This window comes from Meles meles, chromosome 1, assembly GCF_922984935.1.
Source record: "Meles meles chromosome 1, mMelMel3.1 paternal haplotype, whole genome shotgun sequence".
Taxonomy (NCBI): Eukaryota; Metazoa; Chordata; class Mammalia; order Carnivora; family Mustelidae; genus Meles; species Meles meles.
Window position 1 is genome coordinate 213,331,552 of NC_060066.1, and position 14,752 is coordinate 213,346,303.

The window sequence follows — 14,752 nt, forward strand, 5'->3', positions numbered from 1 at the left end:
TTCCACAGTGGCTGCGTCCGTTTACATTCCCACGGACTGCGCGAGGGTCCTGCTTCCTCCACAGCCTCGCCAGCCCTCGCTGTTTGGCTTTGTTGAAAACCGGCGTGTGAAGGGGGTGAGGTGGTGTCGCGCTGTGGTTTGGATTTGTCTCCGTGGCGGTCAGTGCCACCGAGCGTCCGTCGCCAGCTTGCTGGCCTGTATCTTCGTTGGGGGAGTGTCTGTCTGAGTCCTTTGCCTGGTTTTGGGTCGGGGGGTTTGTTGTTTGTTGCAGGGTTCAGAACTTCTCTCCGTGTTCTGGGTGTTACTCTTTTATCAGATAATGTGGTTTGCAAATTTCTTTTTTCATGTTACTGTTGGTGGGCTTCTCCATCTAATAAATAAAGCTGTTCTATATGCTCTGGGGCAAGTCCCTGTGGACGCCTGTTTTTACTTCTTGTTGCCGAGGGCCGTGGGATCGCGTTCCGGGTCCTCGGTAGATCTACGCTGCCTTTCCAGGCACAGCCTGTTTCTCCTAAGTGTTTGCGCTGTGGCTGTTGGCGAAGGACGGCTGCTCCACGCCCTCACCAGCTTCTGGTTTCATCTGTCTTTTTAGCTTCAGCCTTTCTCCTAGGCGTGAACATGGTTTTAATTTGCCTTTCCCCGATGACCAGGCATGAGTGCGTGTTCTGTGCTTGTTGGCCATCCCTACTCGTCCTTCATGATGCGGCCAGGCCATTGTTTTGGTTTGTGTGTCTTTTTATTATTGGGTAGATGGGAGTTCCTTTCATATATCTTTGCTATAAATCTTGCATCAGATACATAGATTGCAAATATTTTTCTGCACCCTCTCACTTGCCGTTCCATATTCTTAATGTTATTCTTGAAAAAAAGAAAAGGCATAGTAAGACTTTGTATAATTTCTTTAAAAACTCTTTGTCTGGACATGATTTCAGACTTAGAGGCATGTTACGGAGATACTGGGACTCCTGGTCTGCGCCTCGCCAGTTGCGCAGGTCCATACCCGCCACGTTGATTTGCCTCGCCTTGCGGGTTCGTGTCTGCTTCTCCATGTCCTCCATAGGCACGCACAGGTCCACCTGTATTTTCTGTGATCTCTCTGGGAGTGATTATGACGTCATGGCCCCTGACCCCAGATGCTTCAGTGTGCATTTCCGAAGTCGGGGTGCCCTTCCGTGGGTGCAGACCGCAGCCTGCCGGGCTCAGCCGCGAGTGGGGCCGTAATCTCCGCTGCAGTCCCAGCCTGCTGGTGACCCGCGTGTCCCTGATAGCCTTGCTGTCCAGGACAGGGCACGAGGTGGTAGAGTTCCTGCCTCCGGGGCCGCCTCTGGTCTGGAGCAGCTCCACAGCCTTTCTTTGGCTTTCCTGACTTTTATTATTTTTTTAAATAGGAATAGTTTCCTTCCTTTTAGAAATTAAAAAAAAAATTTTTTTGTTTCAGAGGTAGTCAGTGATTCATCAGTTGCCTGTAACACCCAGTGCTCGTCATGTTACGTGCCCTCCTCCATGCCCGTCACCCAGTTACCCCATCCCCCACCCCTCCCCTCCAGCAGCCCTCAGTTTGTTTCCTATGGTTAAGAGTCTCTTAGGGTTTGTCTCCGTCTCTGATTTTGTCTTATTTTATTTTTCCCTCCCTTCCCCTGTGATCCTCTGTCTTATTTCTTAAATTCCATATATGAGTGAGATCCTATGATAATTGTCTTTCTCTGACTGACTTATTTCACTCAGCACAGTACTCTCTAGTTCCATCCATGTCAGTGCAAATGGTAGGTATTCCTCCTTTCTGATGGCTGACTTTCCCCTATGCGTATATATGGGCCACGTCTTCTTTATCCATTCATCTCTTGGTGGACATCTAGGTTCTTTCCATAGTTTGGCTGTTGTGGACTTTGCTGCTATCGACATTCGGGTGCACGTGCCCCTTCAGATCACTACGTTTGTATCTTTAGGGTAAATACCCAGTAGTGCAATTGCTGGGTCATAGGGTAGCTCTATTTTCAACTTTTTGAGGAACCTCCATGCTGTTTTCCAGAGCGGCTGCACCAGCTTGCATTCCCACCAACAGTGTAGGAGGGTTCCCCTTTCTCCGCATCCTCGCCAGCATCTGTCATTTCCTGACTTGTTAATTTTAGCCATTCTGACTGGTGTGAGGTGGTGTCTCACTGTGGTTTTGATTTGTATTTCCCTGATGCCAAGTGATGTGGAGCACTTTTTCATGTGTCTGTTGGCCATCTGGATGTCTTTTTTGCAGAAATGTCTGTTCATGTCCTCTGCCCATTTCTTGACTGGACTGCTTTTTTGGGTTTTTGGTAAGTTCTGTTTAGATTTTGGTAGAAATGTTTGAAAGCGTGTGCTCCTCCTGTTGGATTTGGTTGATGATTCCTCCTGATGTAGTCAGCGTCTGCATCCCAGCTGGGACACAGCAGAGGGGTGGGTGTGTCCCTCAGGATCCCGCGTCAGAGGGGTGTGCTGTCCCTCCGGTCCTGTTGGCCTGCTTAGTTTGGTCAGGTGTTGTGTGATGTCGCCACTGGATGGTTACTGGTTTTGCCCTTGCGGCTAGTAGGCAGTCTGTGGGGAGAGCCTCTAAGGCCGTCCCCTGACCGTCCCTGGTTGGCCTCGGTTGCTGCCTCTCTCAGAGTGAGGATCCCAGCTCCACGTTGGGATGGACTCAAGGACACCTTTGAAAACACAACAAAAAAAGAAAAACAAACTACTGTCCCTGGTTATTTTAGTGCTCAGGTGGCCCCAGAGCTGTCCACGGTCCTTCCAGGCTGTGTCCTTGTGACGCCCTCTGTCACGCTCTGTTCTCGGGGCAGTTTCCTACATTCTGGCGGGGCGAGATGCCCCGGGCTCAGCCGGCATCCTCCCCGCTCCAGCCCCGACATAGTCGTCCTGGGAAGAGCTGTGGTTTCCCACCTCTGCCTTGTACTCAGTAAACTTTTTCTTTGCGAAAAGTTTCAGATTTACGGAAAAACTGTGTAGATGATACGAGATCCCACACACCTGTCCCCAGTTCCGCTGCGATTAGCCTCGTTACTGTGGCGTCTGTCACAACTGATGAAGCGGTGTTAGTCAATGGTTACCAACCTCGGTCCGTGGTTGAGTTGCATTTCCTTCCCTGAAGGCCTTCTCTGTCCCAGGACTGCACCCGGGCTGCCACATGTCAGGGTCATTGGGTCTTATGCGCCTCTGGACTGTGACAGTGTCTCAGATTTTCCTTGTTTTTGATGAGCCCTGGTTCTTTTTATTCACTTATTTTGATTTTTTAATTTACGAAAAAGATGTATGTATTTATTTGAGAGAGAGAGAAGTGGGAGGAGGGACAGAGGGAGAGAGTCTCCGGCAGACTCCCCTCTGAGCACGGAGCCTGATGTGGGCTAGGTCCTGGGACCCCGAGATTGTGCCCTGAATTAAAATCAAGAGTGAGGGGGGCGCCTGGCTGGCTCAGTGGGTTAAGCCTCTGCCTTCGGCTCAGGTCATGATCTCAGGGTCCTGGGTTGGAGCCCCGCATCAGGGCCCCTGCTCAGCAGAAACCCTGCTTCTCCCTATCCCACTCCCTCTGCTTGTGTTCCCTCTCTCACTGTGTCTCTCTCTGCCAAATAAATAAATAAAATCTTTAAAAAAAAAAAAAAATCAAGAGTGGGTTTCTTAACTGCCTGAGTCACCTGGGCAGCCCAGCCCTGGTTCCTTTAAAGGGGATGCGTCCATGTCTGGATCTGGGTGCTAGGTGTGTCTTTGTTCCCCAGCTCTGGTTTCGGTGGGCAGAGCTGGGAAACTCACCTGTGAAGACACACAGGCACACATGTGAGCACACATGTGTACACACTCTGTGTGCACAGACCCGGCTTAGGCCTGGAGTTCTTGCTGATCGCTGGCCATCTGGCAGGGCTCTCCAGCCTCCTTTGGCATGTGGCCCTCCCTCCTTCCCCGCATGTCAGCCCCTGCGCAGGGTCACTCCACCGTCACTGCCGAGAGACGCGGGTCTCCCGGCCTGAGTTTAGGGCTCTGGAAGAGTCTCGGAGCCCCTCGGCCTTGTCCCGGCGGGGTGGCCCTGCTACTCACTCTGGCCACATCAGGCCCTCCTGTTTCTGCCTTCAGCTGTGTGGTTATTTCCCCTCCCGTCCTTAGTCATTTAGTTTTCATTGGTGAATGTGTAGTTCTGCCAAGAGGTGGTTTCAGAAGACCATTGCTCCCTCTGTGTCCCTGTCGCTCCCTCTGTGTCCCTGTCGCTTCCACTGTCCCAGCCCCGGGTGGGAACCAGGGCCGTCTCTCCCGGGCTGCTGCGCGTGGGTGGGCGCAAGGGGACGCGCGTGTGTGTTCTTGGCTCCCGTTCAGCGTGCGGGGGCTGACTCCGCATTTGTCCCCGCTGTCACACCAGGCCGGCCACAGATCGCTTCGCCCTCCTCCTCCAGCTACCTTCACTCCATCGCGCTGCACAGTTGCTCATGCATTTCCTGCGTTTGCGGAGCTCGGCCCTCAGCGGGGCCTTGCCCTTGGACGCGGTGCAGGGGCTGCCGTCTACGCGCTTGCTGGCCTCGTGCCGCGTGCCTAGGAGGTCTTGCTGGACCGAGGGCCGGGGGTGGCCTTTGCCGGCCGTGGTGTTGTCAGGCTCTGGGGTCTGCTGCTTGGGTGGGGGGGCGAAGCGGCCTTGAGGTGAGTGACCGTGAGAGGAGCCGACCGTGTGGTTGTTTGTGGGTCATCTGGTCCCTGCCTTCGCCCGCTTTCCTGGTGTGCACTTGCAGGTCCTCCTCACGTCCTGTGCTCTCGGGGAGGGCGTCGCGCTCGGGGAGGCCTTCTCCCTCCCACTTGGCCGTCTGCCTTTTCACCCACACGCCTGTTTCTGGCCACATCCAACTCTGCTCTGGCGGCTGTGACGAAATGCCTGTGAACTCAGACACGTAGCCCTCCCAGCGCTGGGCCTGAAGACCAAGGTCACGGGGCTGCAGGTTTCGTTCCTGGTGAGGCCAGACCTTGCAGCCATTGCCCTGGTGTGTGCGCGCGCATGCATGTGTGCGTGAGTGCGTGTGTTACATGTGTATATGCATGTGTGCCCTGGTGTGTGCGTGTGCATGTGTGTATGTGTGCGTGCCCTGGTGCGTGTGTGTGCGTGCCCTGGTGTGCGTGCATGTGTGTGCTGATGTGCGTGTGCGTGCCCTGGTGTGTGCATGTGTGCCCTGATGTGTGTGCACGTGTGCTGATGTGTGTGTGCGTGCATGTGTGTGCGCGTGCGCTGATGTGTGTGCGTGCATATGCCCTGGTGCGTGTGCATGTGTTTATGTGTGCGTGCCCTGATGTGTGTGTGTGCTTGTGCGTGCCCTGGTGTGTGTGCATGCGCTGATGTGTGTGTGCGTGCGTGTGCGTGTGTGCGTGTGTAGGGGTGGGAGGTCTCCTCTCTTCCTCTTCTTGCAAGGACACTGTTCCCCCTGCCCCAGCCTTCAGAGGACTAGTCACCTCCTGAAGGCCCCTCCTCCAGGTGCCATCCCACCGGGACTTAGGGCTTTGACCTGGGGGCCTTGGGGATGCCAACCTTCAGCCCATGGCCTCTTGGCCACAAAGAAGCCCTTACACTGCAGTCAGATCGGCCCGTGCTGACTCGCGCTGCACGTGGCTTTGAGTCGTCGTTGGAAAGCCCATCCTTCCTCCCGTGGGGCCTCACCCTGTGCTGTCCTGTTGCCCGGGGCCACCTGCTAAAGAGCCCCCACATGCCGCTGGTTTTGGTGCCTGTTCTTGGCGACCCGGGTCTCTGCTCGGGCATTTGTCTGCGTCAGTGTGCGCCGCTCTGCGTGTCCCTGTGCCCGGGCGGTGGGCATGGGTCCCCCGGGAGGGCGGCTGCCACTGCTCCTGCCGCCATCGCACTCTCCCTGCGTGTGTCTCTCTGCACGCTCAGGGGCGAGCTCGCGGGCGTTACTGCTGGGATTGTGTCACACGTGGACGTGAACGTGGGGGGTGTTGATGTCATGATCGCGTTCCCATGTCCTGACCAAGAACGAGGCAAGTCTTTCCATTTTTTCCGACCTGTTCTTGTGTTTTCAGGAGTGATTTTTGAGGTTTAAATGTGGATCTCAAGCCCTGGAACAGCTGATCGCGTTTGCTCCTTGGTGCTTGACTTCTGCGCTGCTGGTGTCGCCGGGACCTTTCCTCCCGTCGCTTCTGCTCACTTCACAGTCCGGCTGTGTCCTGTGGACAATTGCGTTTTTTACCAGCGCCTCCCATAGCTCTTGTCATACACCACATGCTGCTTTTTTTTTTTTTTTTTTTTTTTTAAGATTTTATTTATTTATTTGACAGAGAGAGATCACAAGTAGGCAGAGAGGCAAGCAGAGAGAGTGAGAGGGAAGCAGGCTCCCTGCCGAGCAGAGAGCCCGATGCGGGACTCGATCCCAGGACCCTGAGATCATGACCTGAGCCGAAGGCAGTGGCCTAAACCACTGAGCCACCCAGGCGCCCCACATGCTGCTTTTTAAATGAAACTGTGTTTTGAGGTGAGGACTGACTCACACGTGAGTCGCGCTGTAGGAAATAATCGGAGGGACCTGTCCCCCTTTCCCACGTCCCCAGTGTAAACCCTGTCTTCCCGGGGCAGAGGCTCCGCTGTCCAGGCCCGCCTTCCTCTTTTCTTGCAGGTCTCCCGGCTTGCTGGTGCTCTTGCTCTCCTCTCCCCCTCCCAAGGCGATGCCTCCAGGGCTGGGATGGGGGTGGGGCAGTGGGGGCGATGGGGGGATGGGATTGGGTGGGTCACGGCTGCAGACAGACAGCCTTTCCTGGAGTGCTGATTCCTGAAGAGGGCTGCCTTCCCCCAGGGCCCCTGGGCCCCCCTCACGGAAGGACCAGCACGGGCCCCGCACAGCCCTTCTCTGCAGTAGCGGCTGCTCCAGACCTGTGCAGACCCTTGTTGACCTGTGGGGAACCAGCCCTGAGGACTGGAGGGCCGTGCCCGCAGGAAGTCCGCCAGGCCGCCAAACCTGAGCCCTGCCGTCAAGGACACTGTCGGACCCAGGTGGAGAAGGGGAGAAGCGGAACAAGGCAAGGGGCAGGTTTTCCTGAGGAAGCAGGTGCACGTGCAAAGGCCACTGGGCTCCGTGGTCTACCTCCAGAGGCCCGGAGGCCACATGCCTGTCCCCCTCTCCAGGCACAGCTCCAAGCTCAGGACCATTTCGCCTTTGCTTCTTTAATTCATTGTCAAGTGACCACCTTTCTTGCTGAGGACCAAAGTGCTATGACCTTTTCAGCCAGGATGAAGTGTTGTCCCACGTTATGGTGCTTTCTTCAGACTGCACTCCCGTTCGTCACCGCTCGTGCGTGTGTTTGCACGTACTCCACTCAGTAGAACGAACTGACTGTACCGTCCTTCAAATGATTGCTGTGCCTTTAAATGGCACGTACTGTCATACACGGGCAGATTTAGTGAGTAATTATGTGTCGTTGGGTTTCCTTTTGCATGGTGAGTGTGTAGGAAGGAAATTAGCTGCAGTTGCTGCTACGTTCACTGTCCGTCTGATTTACAAACGGTTTTGGCGTCTAACTGACCGGTTTCTGGAAGGCCGACTTCATGCTGATGATGCCTGTCCCGTGAGCCTTGCTTTGTGCAGTGGTATCACCCAGGCCCTGGGTGCCTGTCTCTCTCCTGACCCTTCACCTTGCAGGCTCTCGGGCCTTGTGCAGTGCGCCACAGTGGCCAAGGACCCGGTATCCTTTACGGAGACCACTGGGACACGAGTAACCTGGAGCCAGCCTTGTTCCTTGCTGGTCGTCGAGCTCTGGCTGCGCTCACGTGCCCATCTCAGATGCCTGCCCCTCTGCAGGACGGGCTTTGGTCCCCGCCGCCCACGTTGGTGGTGGGTGTTCTTGGACGCGCCTGCACCCAGCCCGGGGCTGGCTTCTGTCCGGAAGCTTCAGGGGAGGATCCCTGCTGCCTCTCGCAGGTTTTGGCAGCCGCGGTCCCCCCTGGGCTCGCAGCCTTGTCGCTGCAGCTTCTGCCTGCACGTAGCCTCCCTCTGTCTCAGTCTCCATTCTCTTTCTGTCCTGCTTTGTCAGGACACTGGTCATTGGATTTGGGGCTCACTTGGATAATCTAGATCTCCTAATCTCGTAAGACTTAATTACGTCTGCATGGACCCTTTCTCCAAATCAGGTCACCGTCGCAGCGTCCAGGGCTTAGGCTGGGGACCTGCCTTTCTGAAGCCACGTGGAGCCCCCACAGGGAGTCGGGTTACAGCGTTCCCATCAGGGTTCTCTGTTGGGCTCTGCCTGGGGCATGTTGGTGTGGCCCTTCTGTTCCCCAAACCTGGCTTACGCTCCCGTGTGCTCCTTCGGCCTCTTGTTTGCTGTTATCATTAGAAGTCGAAATTGGGAACAATTCAATGGTTTTCTCTCTCTCTCCCTTTTGTTTTTTCATGAATGTAAACCCAGTTGGGCAGGAGAAGATGTTATGAAGTAACTGACTTTATCTCAACTACTAGACTTCACCGGCAGGAGGAGCCTTGTCACGCTGACCAAATAGGCGCTTGGATGCACCTGACCTCCTCAGAGCTGGGGACCAGGCTTGGGGGATCCGAGGCGCAGGGTTGGGCAGGTTCTCGCCTGCAGGGGTCAGCCCGGCCTGGTGGAAGAGAGCACAGCCTAATATGTGGCAGCCACGTTCGCACCGAGCCCTGCCTGTGCAGAAAGCTTTGCAAAGGAAGGATCGACTCGTGGATGGTCTCGTCTTGTTGGAGCTGTTAGAGACAAAAGCGAGGGGAAGCGGGTATGTGTGTGACCGATAAGTACTCCGCACGGGGAGGGCTGTTATCGATCGAGAACCAGGAAACCAAAGGAACTGTGAAATTGGAAGACTGCAGATCGGAATCACCTAATTTGAAAGATTAAACTGGAAGGACTGGCACAAACAGCATGACAGCTTGGACATATCTTACTTTTGATCCCGTAATTACCTGGGTCTTTTTTTAAAAAAATATTTTATTTATTTGACAGACAGAGATCACCCGTAGGCAGAGAGGCAGGCAGAGAGAGAGAGAGGGAGAAGCAGGCTCCCTGCCGAGCAGAGAGCCCGATGCGGGACTCGATCCCAGGACCCCGGGATCATGATCTGAGCCGAAGGCAGAGGCTTTAACCCATTGAGCCACCCAGTGGTGACCTAACCTGGGTCTCCTAAGGAGGCGGCTGTTTACCAAAGTAGTCTAGATGTTGGAATCTGCAGAGTGTTTTTTAGTGGCCAGTTTTCTAATACAATTGTAGTGATTTTTAAAAAAATTTTATTTGAGAGAAAGAGCACGAGAGCTGAAGGCAGGTGTTTAACAGACTGAGCCTCCCAGGTGCCCCCAGAGATGTTTTTAAAGAGCAGTGGACTTACAGTCCCCTTGTTGTCCTCAGCCCGTTTGATGTCACCGCCGCCAGCTAGCGGGACGGGGAGCGGCAGGGCTGTCTGCGCACCTGGCACGTTTCGGGCGTGCTGGGCAGAGTCACACGCGTAGACGTCTTACTTTGCCAGTTCTTCGTACCCCCAGGATGTTCTCACTGGGCTGGCAGGGTGGCCAGGGCAGAGGGGGGGTAGCCTAGCCCGTGATTGGAAGTTGGGCTCACAACAGGCCCCGCGGAAGTGAGATTGGTCCACTTAGGATGGGGCCTCAGGAGGAGACATTGATTCAGGGCCAGACGCTGACTCTGGACTCATCCCATATGACCAAGGACTTGGTAGGATGGGAGACCGCTGGGCAGAGGAACATTCTGGACAGCCTGACCGGGGTGAGATGAATGTGCTTCCTTTTCCATGTTGGGTGCTGCGCTCACATCCCCTCGGCTGCAGTGGCCCCAGCTGACTGTGGAGCCATGTGCGTTGGGCTCCAGCCAGAGTCCGTTCGTGTGCGTGTGTGATGAGGCCTCGCGGACCCGAGTGCCGTCATGTCCTGGCTATGACAAGTAGGTGGGATCCATCGGGAGCCCCAGCTCGTCTGCCGGAGCCTGGCGTTCTCCTGTGGCTTCCGACATGGCCTGTGTCCTCAGGCTCCCCTCAGCTTTCCTCTCCTTGAGGACGATGTCTTTTATCGTCGTGGATGACGCACAGGCTTCCCTTCCTTTTAGGAGCGTAACGCCCCTCCTTGTCGGCTCCCCTTGCCCATGGGCCGAATGGGGAGGGCTGCCTGGCTCAGTGGATGAGGCTGGTGGTTGAGACCACATGAGGTCACCCCATTCCTTTGCTGTCCCCATTGCGGAGGGGAGCAGACCACTCGCTGCTGCCTGTGAGGAGGGCGTTAGGAACGCTGTGCGTGTGCTCTGGGGACCGCCTACCGCCTTCAGCTTTTTGTCCTCCTGCCCTACCACCAGCACCAGGCAGCTGGCAGAGGCGGGGTGGCTCCTGCCCCTGGGGCTGGACAGTTTCACTATGACTCTGGTTGGGGGCGCTGTGCCCTGGGGCTGGAAAGTGCCTTCCTGGGCTCTCAGTCTGTCCTGCTTGCCAAGTGCCCCGTGGCCTCTGGCCCAGAGCGGGCCTTCCCGGAGCCCTGATGAGCTGCGCGGCCTCTGCCAGTTGGGGGCTCAGCCAGAGCTGGGGTGTCTGACGGCACCTAACCCCGCCGAAAGTCTCACTGCCCAGCTGAGCAGGCGTTCCAGGCCTGGAGTGTGGCTTTATTCTTAATGTGGAGTGAATGCATGAAGGTTGTGCCGTTAGAACACGCTGAGTCAAGGCTGAAAACGGTGTTTGAGAAAACGGCCTGGCCTCAATCCCGGGTTTTCTTTGGTGTCTTCATTGGCTTCACTTGGCCAGTGAAAGAGAAGGTGGAGGAAGGCAGGCACAGAAAATCGGGCCTGGCCGGTTTCCCAGGCACACAGAGTCACATATGTGAAATGTACCGTCTGTTCGGAGCAGAAACGCAGCTGGAAGAAATAGGTGTGAATGATATCAAACTGAATGTCCGCGGGCGCCCTGCGTCCTCACACCACATGTCATTCCCAGTGTTCTAATAGCAGTGAGCGGAGCAGATGCGGGCAGGGGCAGCGTGCTCACAGAGCCACACCAAGAGCCCCAGGGGAACAGGCAGGGTCAGCCGGGTGGCGTCGGTCTTTAGAAGAGAGGCCGCTGCTGCCTTGAGCCGGAAGGGAGATCCCTAGAGGAGAGCTTGGGCGGCGGGAGGTCTCAAGGTGGGCAGCTGCTTCCGTGCCTTCCGAGCTTCTGTGTCATGCCCTCCTCCCCGGTTCCTTCTGCGTGACCCTGCCTGGCTGCACTGCTCCCTCCTGACATCCGCAAGCTGGGTCTGGAGTAAGTCAGGCCCCGACACCGTTTCCCTCCTAGGCGGCCTCCGTCCCCTCTCTGTCCGGTGTGGCGGGTATGCACACGGTTCGCTGGGCTGTTTGGAACCCCGTGCTGGAAGCCGGCTCCGGGAAGGTGACCCTACCGCTGCAGGGTGGGATCCGGCCCAATCCCTCGCACCGTCTGGTCTATAAAGTGCCCCCGGCCAGCAGGAGCTCCGAAGAGGTAAGTGGTTCAGATGCTCCGTAAGTGTGAGGCTTTGCCCCTGAGCTTCTGGCAAGTTCGTACGTTTTCAAAACCAGAGGTTGTGTCATGAACAGGTGTTTCTTTCTTTTTTTAAATTTTTTTATCTGACGGAAAGAGAGCACAAGTAGGCAGAGCGGCGGGCAGAGAGAGAGGGGAAGCAGGTTCCCCGCTGAGCAGAGAGCCCGATGCGGGGCTCGATCCCAGGACCCTGAGACCTTGACCTGAGCCGACAGCAGACGGTTAACCCGCTGGGCCACCCAGGCGCCCCCTGAGCAGAATTTTTTCACGTCATGGATGTGCCCTTAAGGGACGAGCGTGATTGCTGAGTCCCAGTCCCCTGTGAACCAAGGCGGGTTTTATTTTGGGGCTTAGGACATCCCCGTTCACACATCAGTCTCTCAAGATGGCCCGAGGGCCTGTGACTTTCATTTGTACGCACTGTGCAAACAGGGTGCGCTTCTGTGCTGTGCGTGTACACGTGGGGGGTGGGCCTTGTGCGAGGCGGGGGCTGTGGTTGGCGCCGGGCACTGGGCGTCCAGCCAGGCTTGTCTCCACTCGTTTCTCGTGCCTGCTGGCCCCTCGCTCCTTCCAGCTCTGCAGGGAGGGCAAGCCACAGCTGAAAATCCATGTTTGGAATAAAGTTCTCTCCGAACCCTGGCGGAGAAAACAGGTAAAGGGGGCGGGCCAGGGTGTACAAGGGATCTCCTCCCCGGGCCTCCCTGCCCGCTGATAGCCTTGCAGGATGGGTAGCAGGGACCCAGGGAGCCGCAGGTGTTGTGGGAAAGCGCTGCTGGTGACGGAAGCCCATCCTGACGCAGTGTCCCTCTGTGTCGCCCCATGTCTCCCAGTGTCACCCTGTGTCACACCATGTCACCCGGTGCTGCCCTGTGTGGCACGGGAGTGCTTGGACCTGCCCGCGCTCCTGAACCGCCCGGCCTGTCTCAGCAGTGCGGCGAGGGCCTTACTGCTCGACGGTCTCATTTTCCTTAGCTGCAGGGACCGTCCCTACCCCTCAGTGAGTCGTCCGTGTGCTGACTCTAACGACGAACGTCATTTTTGGTGTTGCTGTTTATGATGTGGGCAATGCTCTGGGGACCCGGATGAGGAACGGCTGATTGTGCAGCTTTTCTCCTTATGGGAAGGTCTCGTTAGGGGACCCGTTTGCTGTGTTCCCCCGCGGACTAGTCTGAGCCCTTATTATAAAACCGCCATTAGAGTTCCTGAAGCCGTTGCCTCTCTCTCCCCGTCTCGGTATGTACATATGTACATGTATGAAAAATTTTTATTTTATTTAATTTTAGCCTCGGCATGCCACGACATTCCCTTCACTTTCTTTCTTTCTTTTTTTTTTAAAGATTTTATTTATTTGACGGACAGAGATCACAAGTAGGCAGAGAGGCAGGCAGAGAGAGAGGGGGAAGCAGGCTTCCTGCTGAGCAGAGAGCCCGATGCGGGGCTCGATCCCAGGACCCTGAGATCATGACCTGAGCCGAAGGCAGAGGCTTTAACCCACTGAGCCACCCAGGCGCCCCATCCCTTCACTTTCTAAGTGTGTAAACCGTATTGGAATATAAGTGGAAGGCTTGACTATCTTGAGGACAGAAATGTACCAAATACTGCCATTTTCCACAAGGAATGTCACTTCTCATTGGGTTTCTCAACCTCAGCGCTGCTCACAGTCTGGGCCACATAATTCTTTGCTGTGGGGATTGCCGGGCGCACCGGGGGACGTTCATCTCATCTGGCCACTAGAGGCCCGTGGCGGGTCCACACCTGTGACGCTCTGAGCTGTCTGTCGGCAGACATTGTCGCCTAACGTCTCCCGAGGGCAGAGTTGCCCCTGGCTGAGACCACGAGGCTAAACACCTACAACCGGCTGAAACAGTGACCTAAACCCGGTCCCGGGTGTAATTCTGCCTCCTCCTCTGCTTCTTCCTGCGCTTGTCTCCTCCAGCAGGCCGGCCGCCGTCTGGGCAGGAGGTGCGGAGGCCCCGCTGTGCCTCGTCTCTGCCGCCGCACCGGCTCATTCTGTCACTCATCCATTCAGTGAACGTTTGCCGAGCTCCTCTGTCTACCCAGGGACAGTATCCCCAATCCTGTGAACTTACCCTTGAGGGGAGGTGGTAGATACTAATTAGAGGGAAATACAAATATTAGAGACACCCATAAGTTTTGGCTAAGTGGATTTGGGGGCTTGTGTTAGGATTATTTCGATGCCGTTTCCTGTGTAGGTAAGTAGTGTGGTATGTTTTCTTTCTTAAACAACCCTTGTGTTTTTCCTTTGACCAAGTAATTGTCTTTTAAAAAACATTTATATCTCCAGAGTCAGCCGCTTTCAGCTCTCGGCTGTGACTTACGGTATTTTCTTTGTTTCCAGATATCATGCTTCTACTGCTGTTTCTTAGTTTCTCAATTTTAGGCATTATGTATTGACTTCCAATAATGATAGGTGGGAGCTTTAGCTCTCTGATACACTCCCGTGCTCTTTAAAGAAACCACTCTGTCCCACTGCGCGGCCTTGGATTCAGGGACTGTTGCCAGAAGTGTGCAGTGCAGTGGGGTCTGGCTAGAGGACCGTAAAGCCCCAGGGAACTGGACAGGTCTGGGGAGGCCATGGAGAGGGAGGGGCTTGGGAAGTAACCCCATGACACTGTGTAAGAAATGCTGGGTTCACCCCTAGGCTGCACGTGTCTGAGTCTGACCCTGAACCACTATACCAGAGACCCTGAGAAGTGACTGTGGATAGACCGCCAGCCCCATCCCAGAGTTGCCCAGGGTGGATCACATGCAGGAGGGATCTGGATAGCACTGCGCGGGTTTGACAAGCCATAAAGGACCGGTTGGAAGCTGTGGCCTGCACCCCTGGGCTGATCCCTGATGAAACAAAAATATCAATGTACTCCACAGGCTTTAAATGAGACTCAGAGTCTCCTGACATAATATTCAAAATATCTGTGATGAAATCTAAATTTAATTGACATGCAAAGAACCAGGAAAATCTCAGCTTTCAGAGAAAAGACACTCAACAGACACCAACACATTCCATGCAAACACTAATCAACAGAAAACAGGAGTGGTTGTATCAACACCAGACAGAGTGGACTTTGGAGCAAAGGAAATGTCCAGGAATTAAGGATATTACAGATGATGAAAGAGGCAGCTCACCAAGAAGACAGGGCAGTCCTAAGCATGTGTACGTCTAACACAGACAGAGCTTCAAGATACATAAAGCAGAAATGAGTCGTAGAAGTGAAAGGGGCAAACAGA

The 14,752-nt window shown here is 55.3% G+C and overlaps 1 protein-coding gene across 7 annotated transcripts in view; it reads left to right on the forward strand.

Moving 5' to 3' along the window:
- The window catches only part of NPHP4 (nephrocystin 4), a 109,514-nt gene that overhangs the window by 40,510 nt on the left and 54,252 nt on the right, over nt 1-14,752 (forward strand). For all 7 annotated transcript variants that reach the window (XM_046000525.1, XM_046000529.1, XM_046000517.1 and 4 more), the window contains one exon: nt 11,282-11,464. In XM_046000525.1, the coding sequence (XP_045856481.1) occupies nt 11,282-11,464 (183 nt within the window). The remainder of the gene's footprint in view (nt 1-11,281; nt 11,465-14,752) is intronic.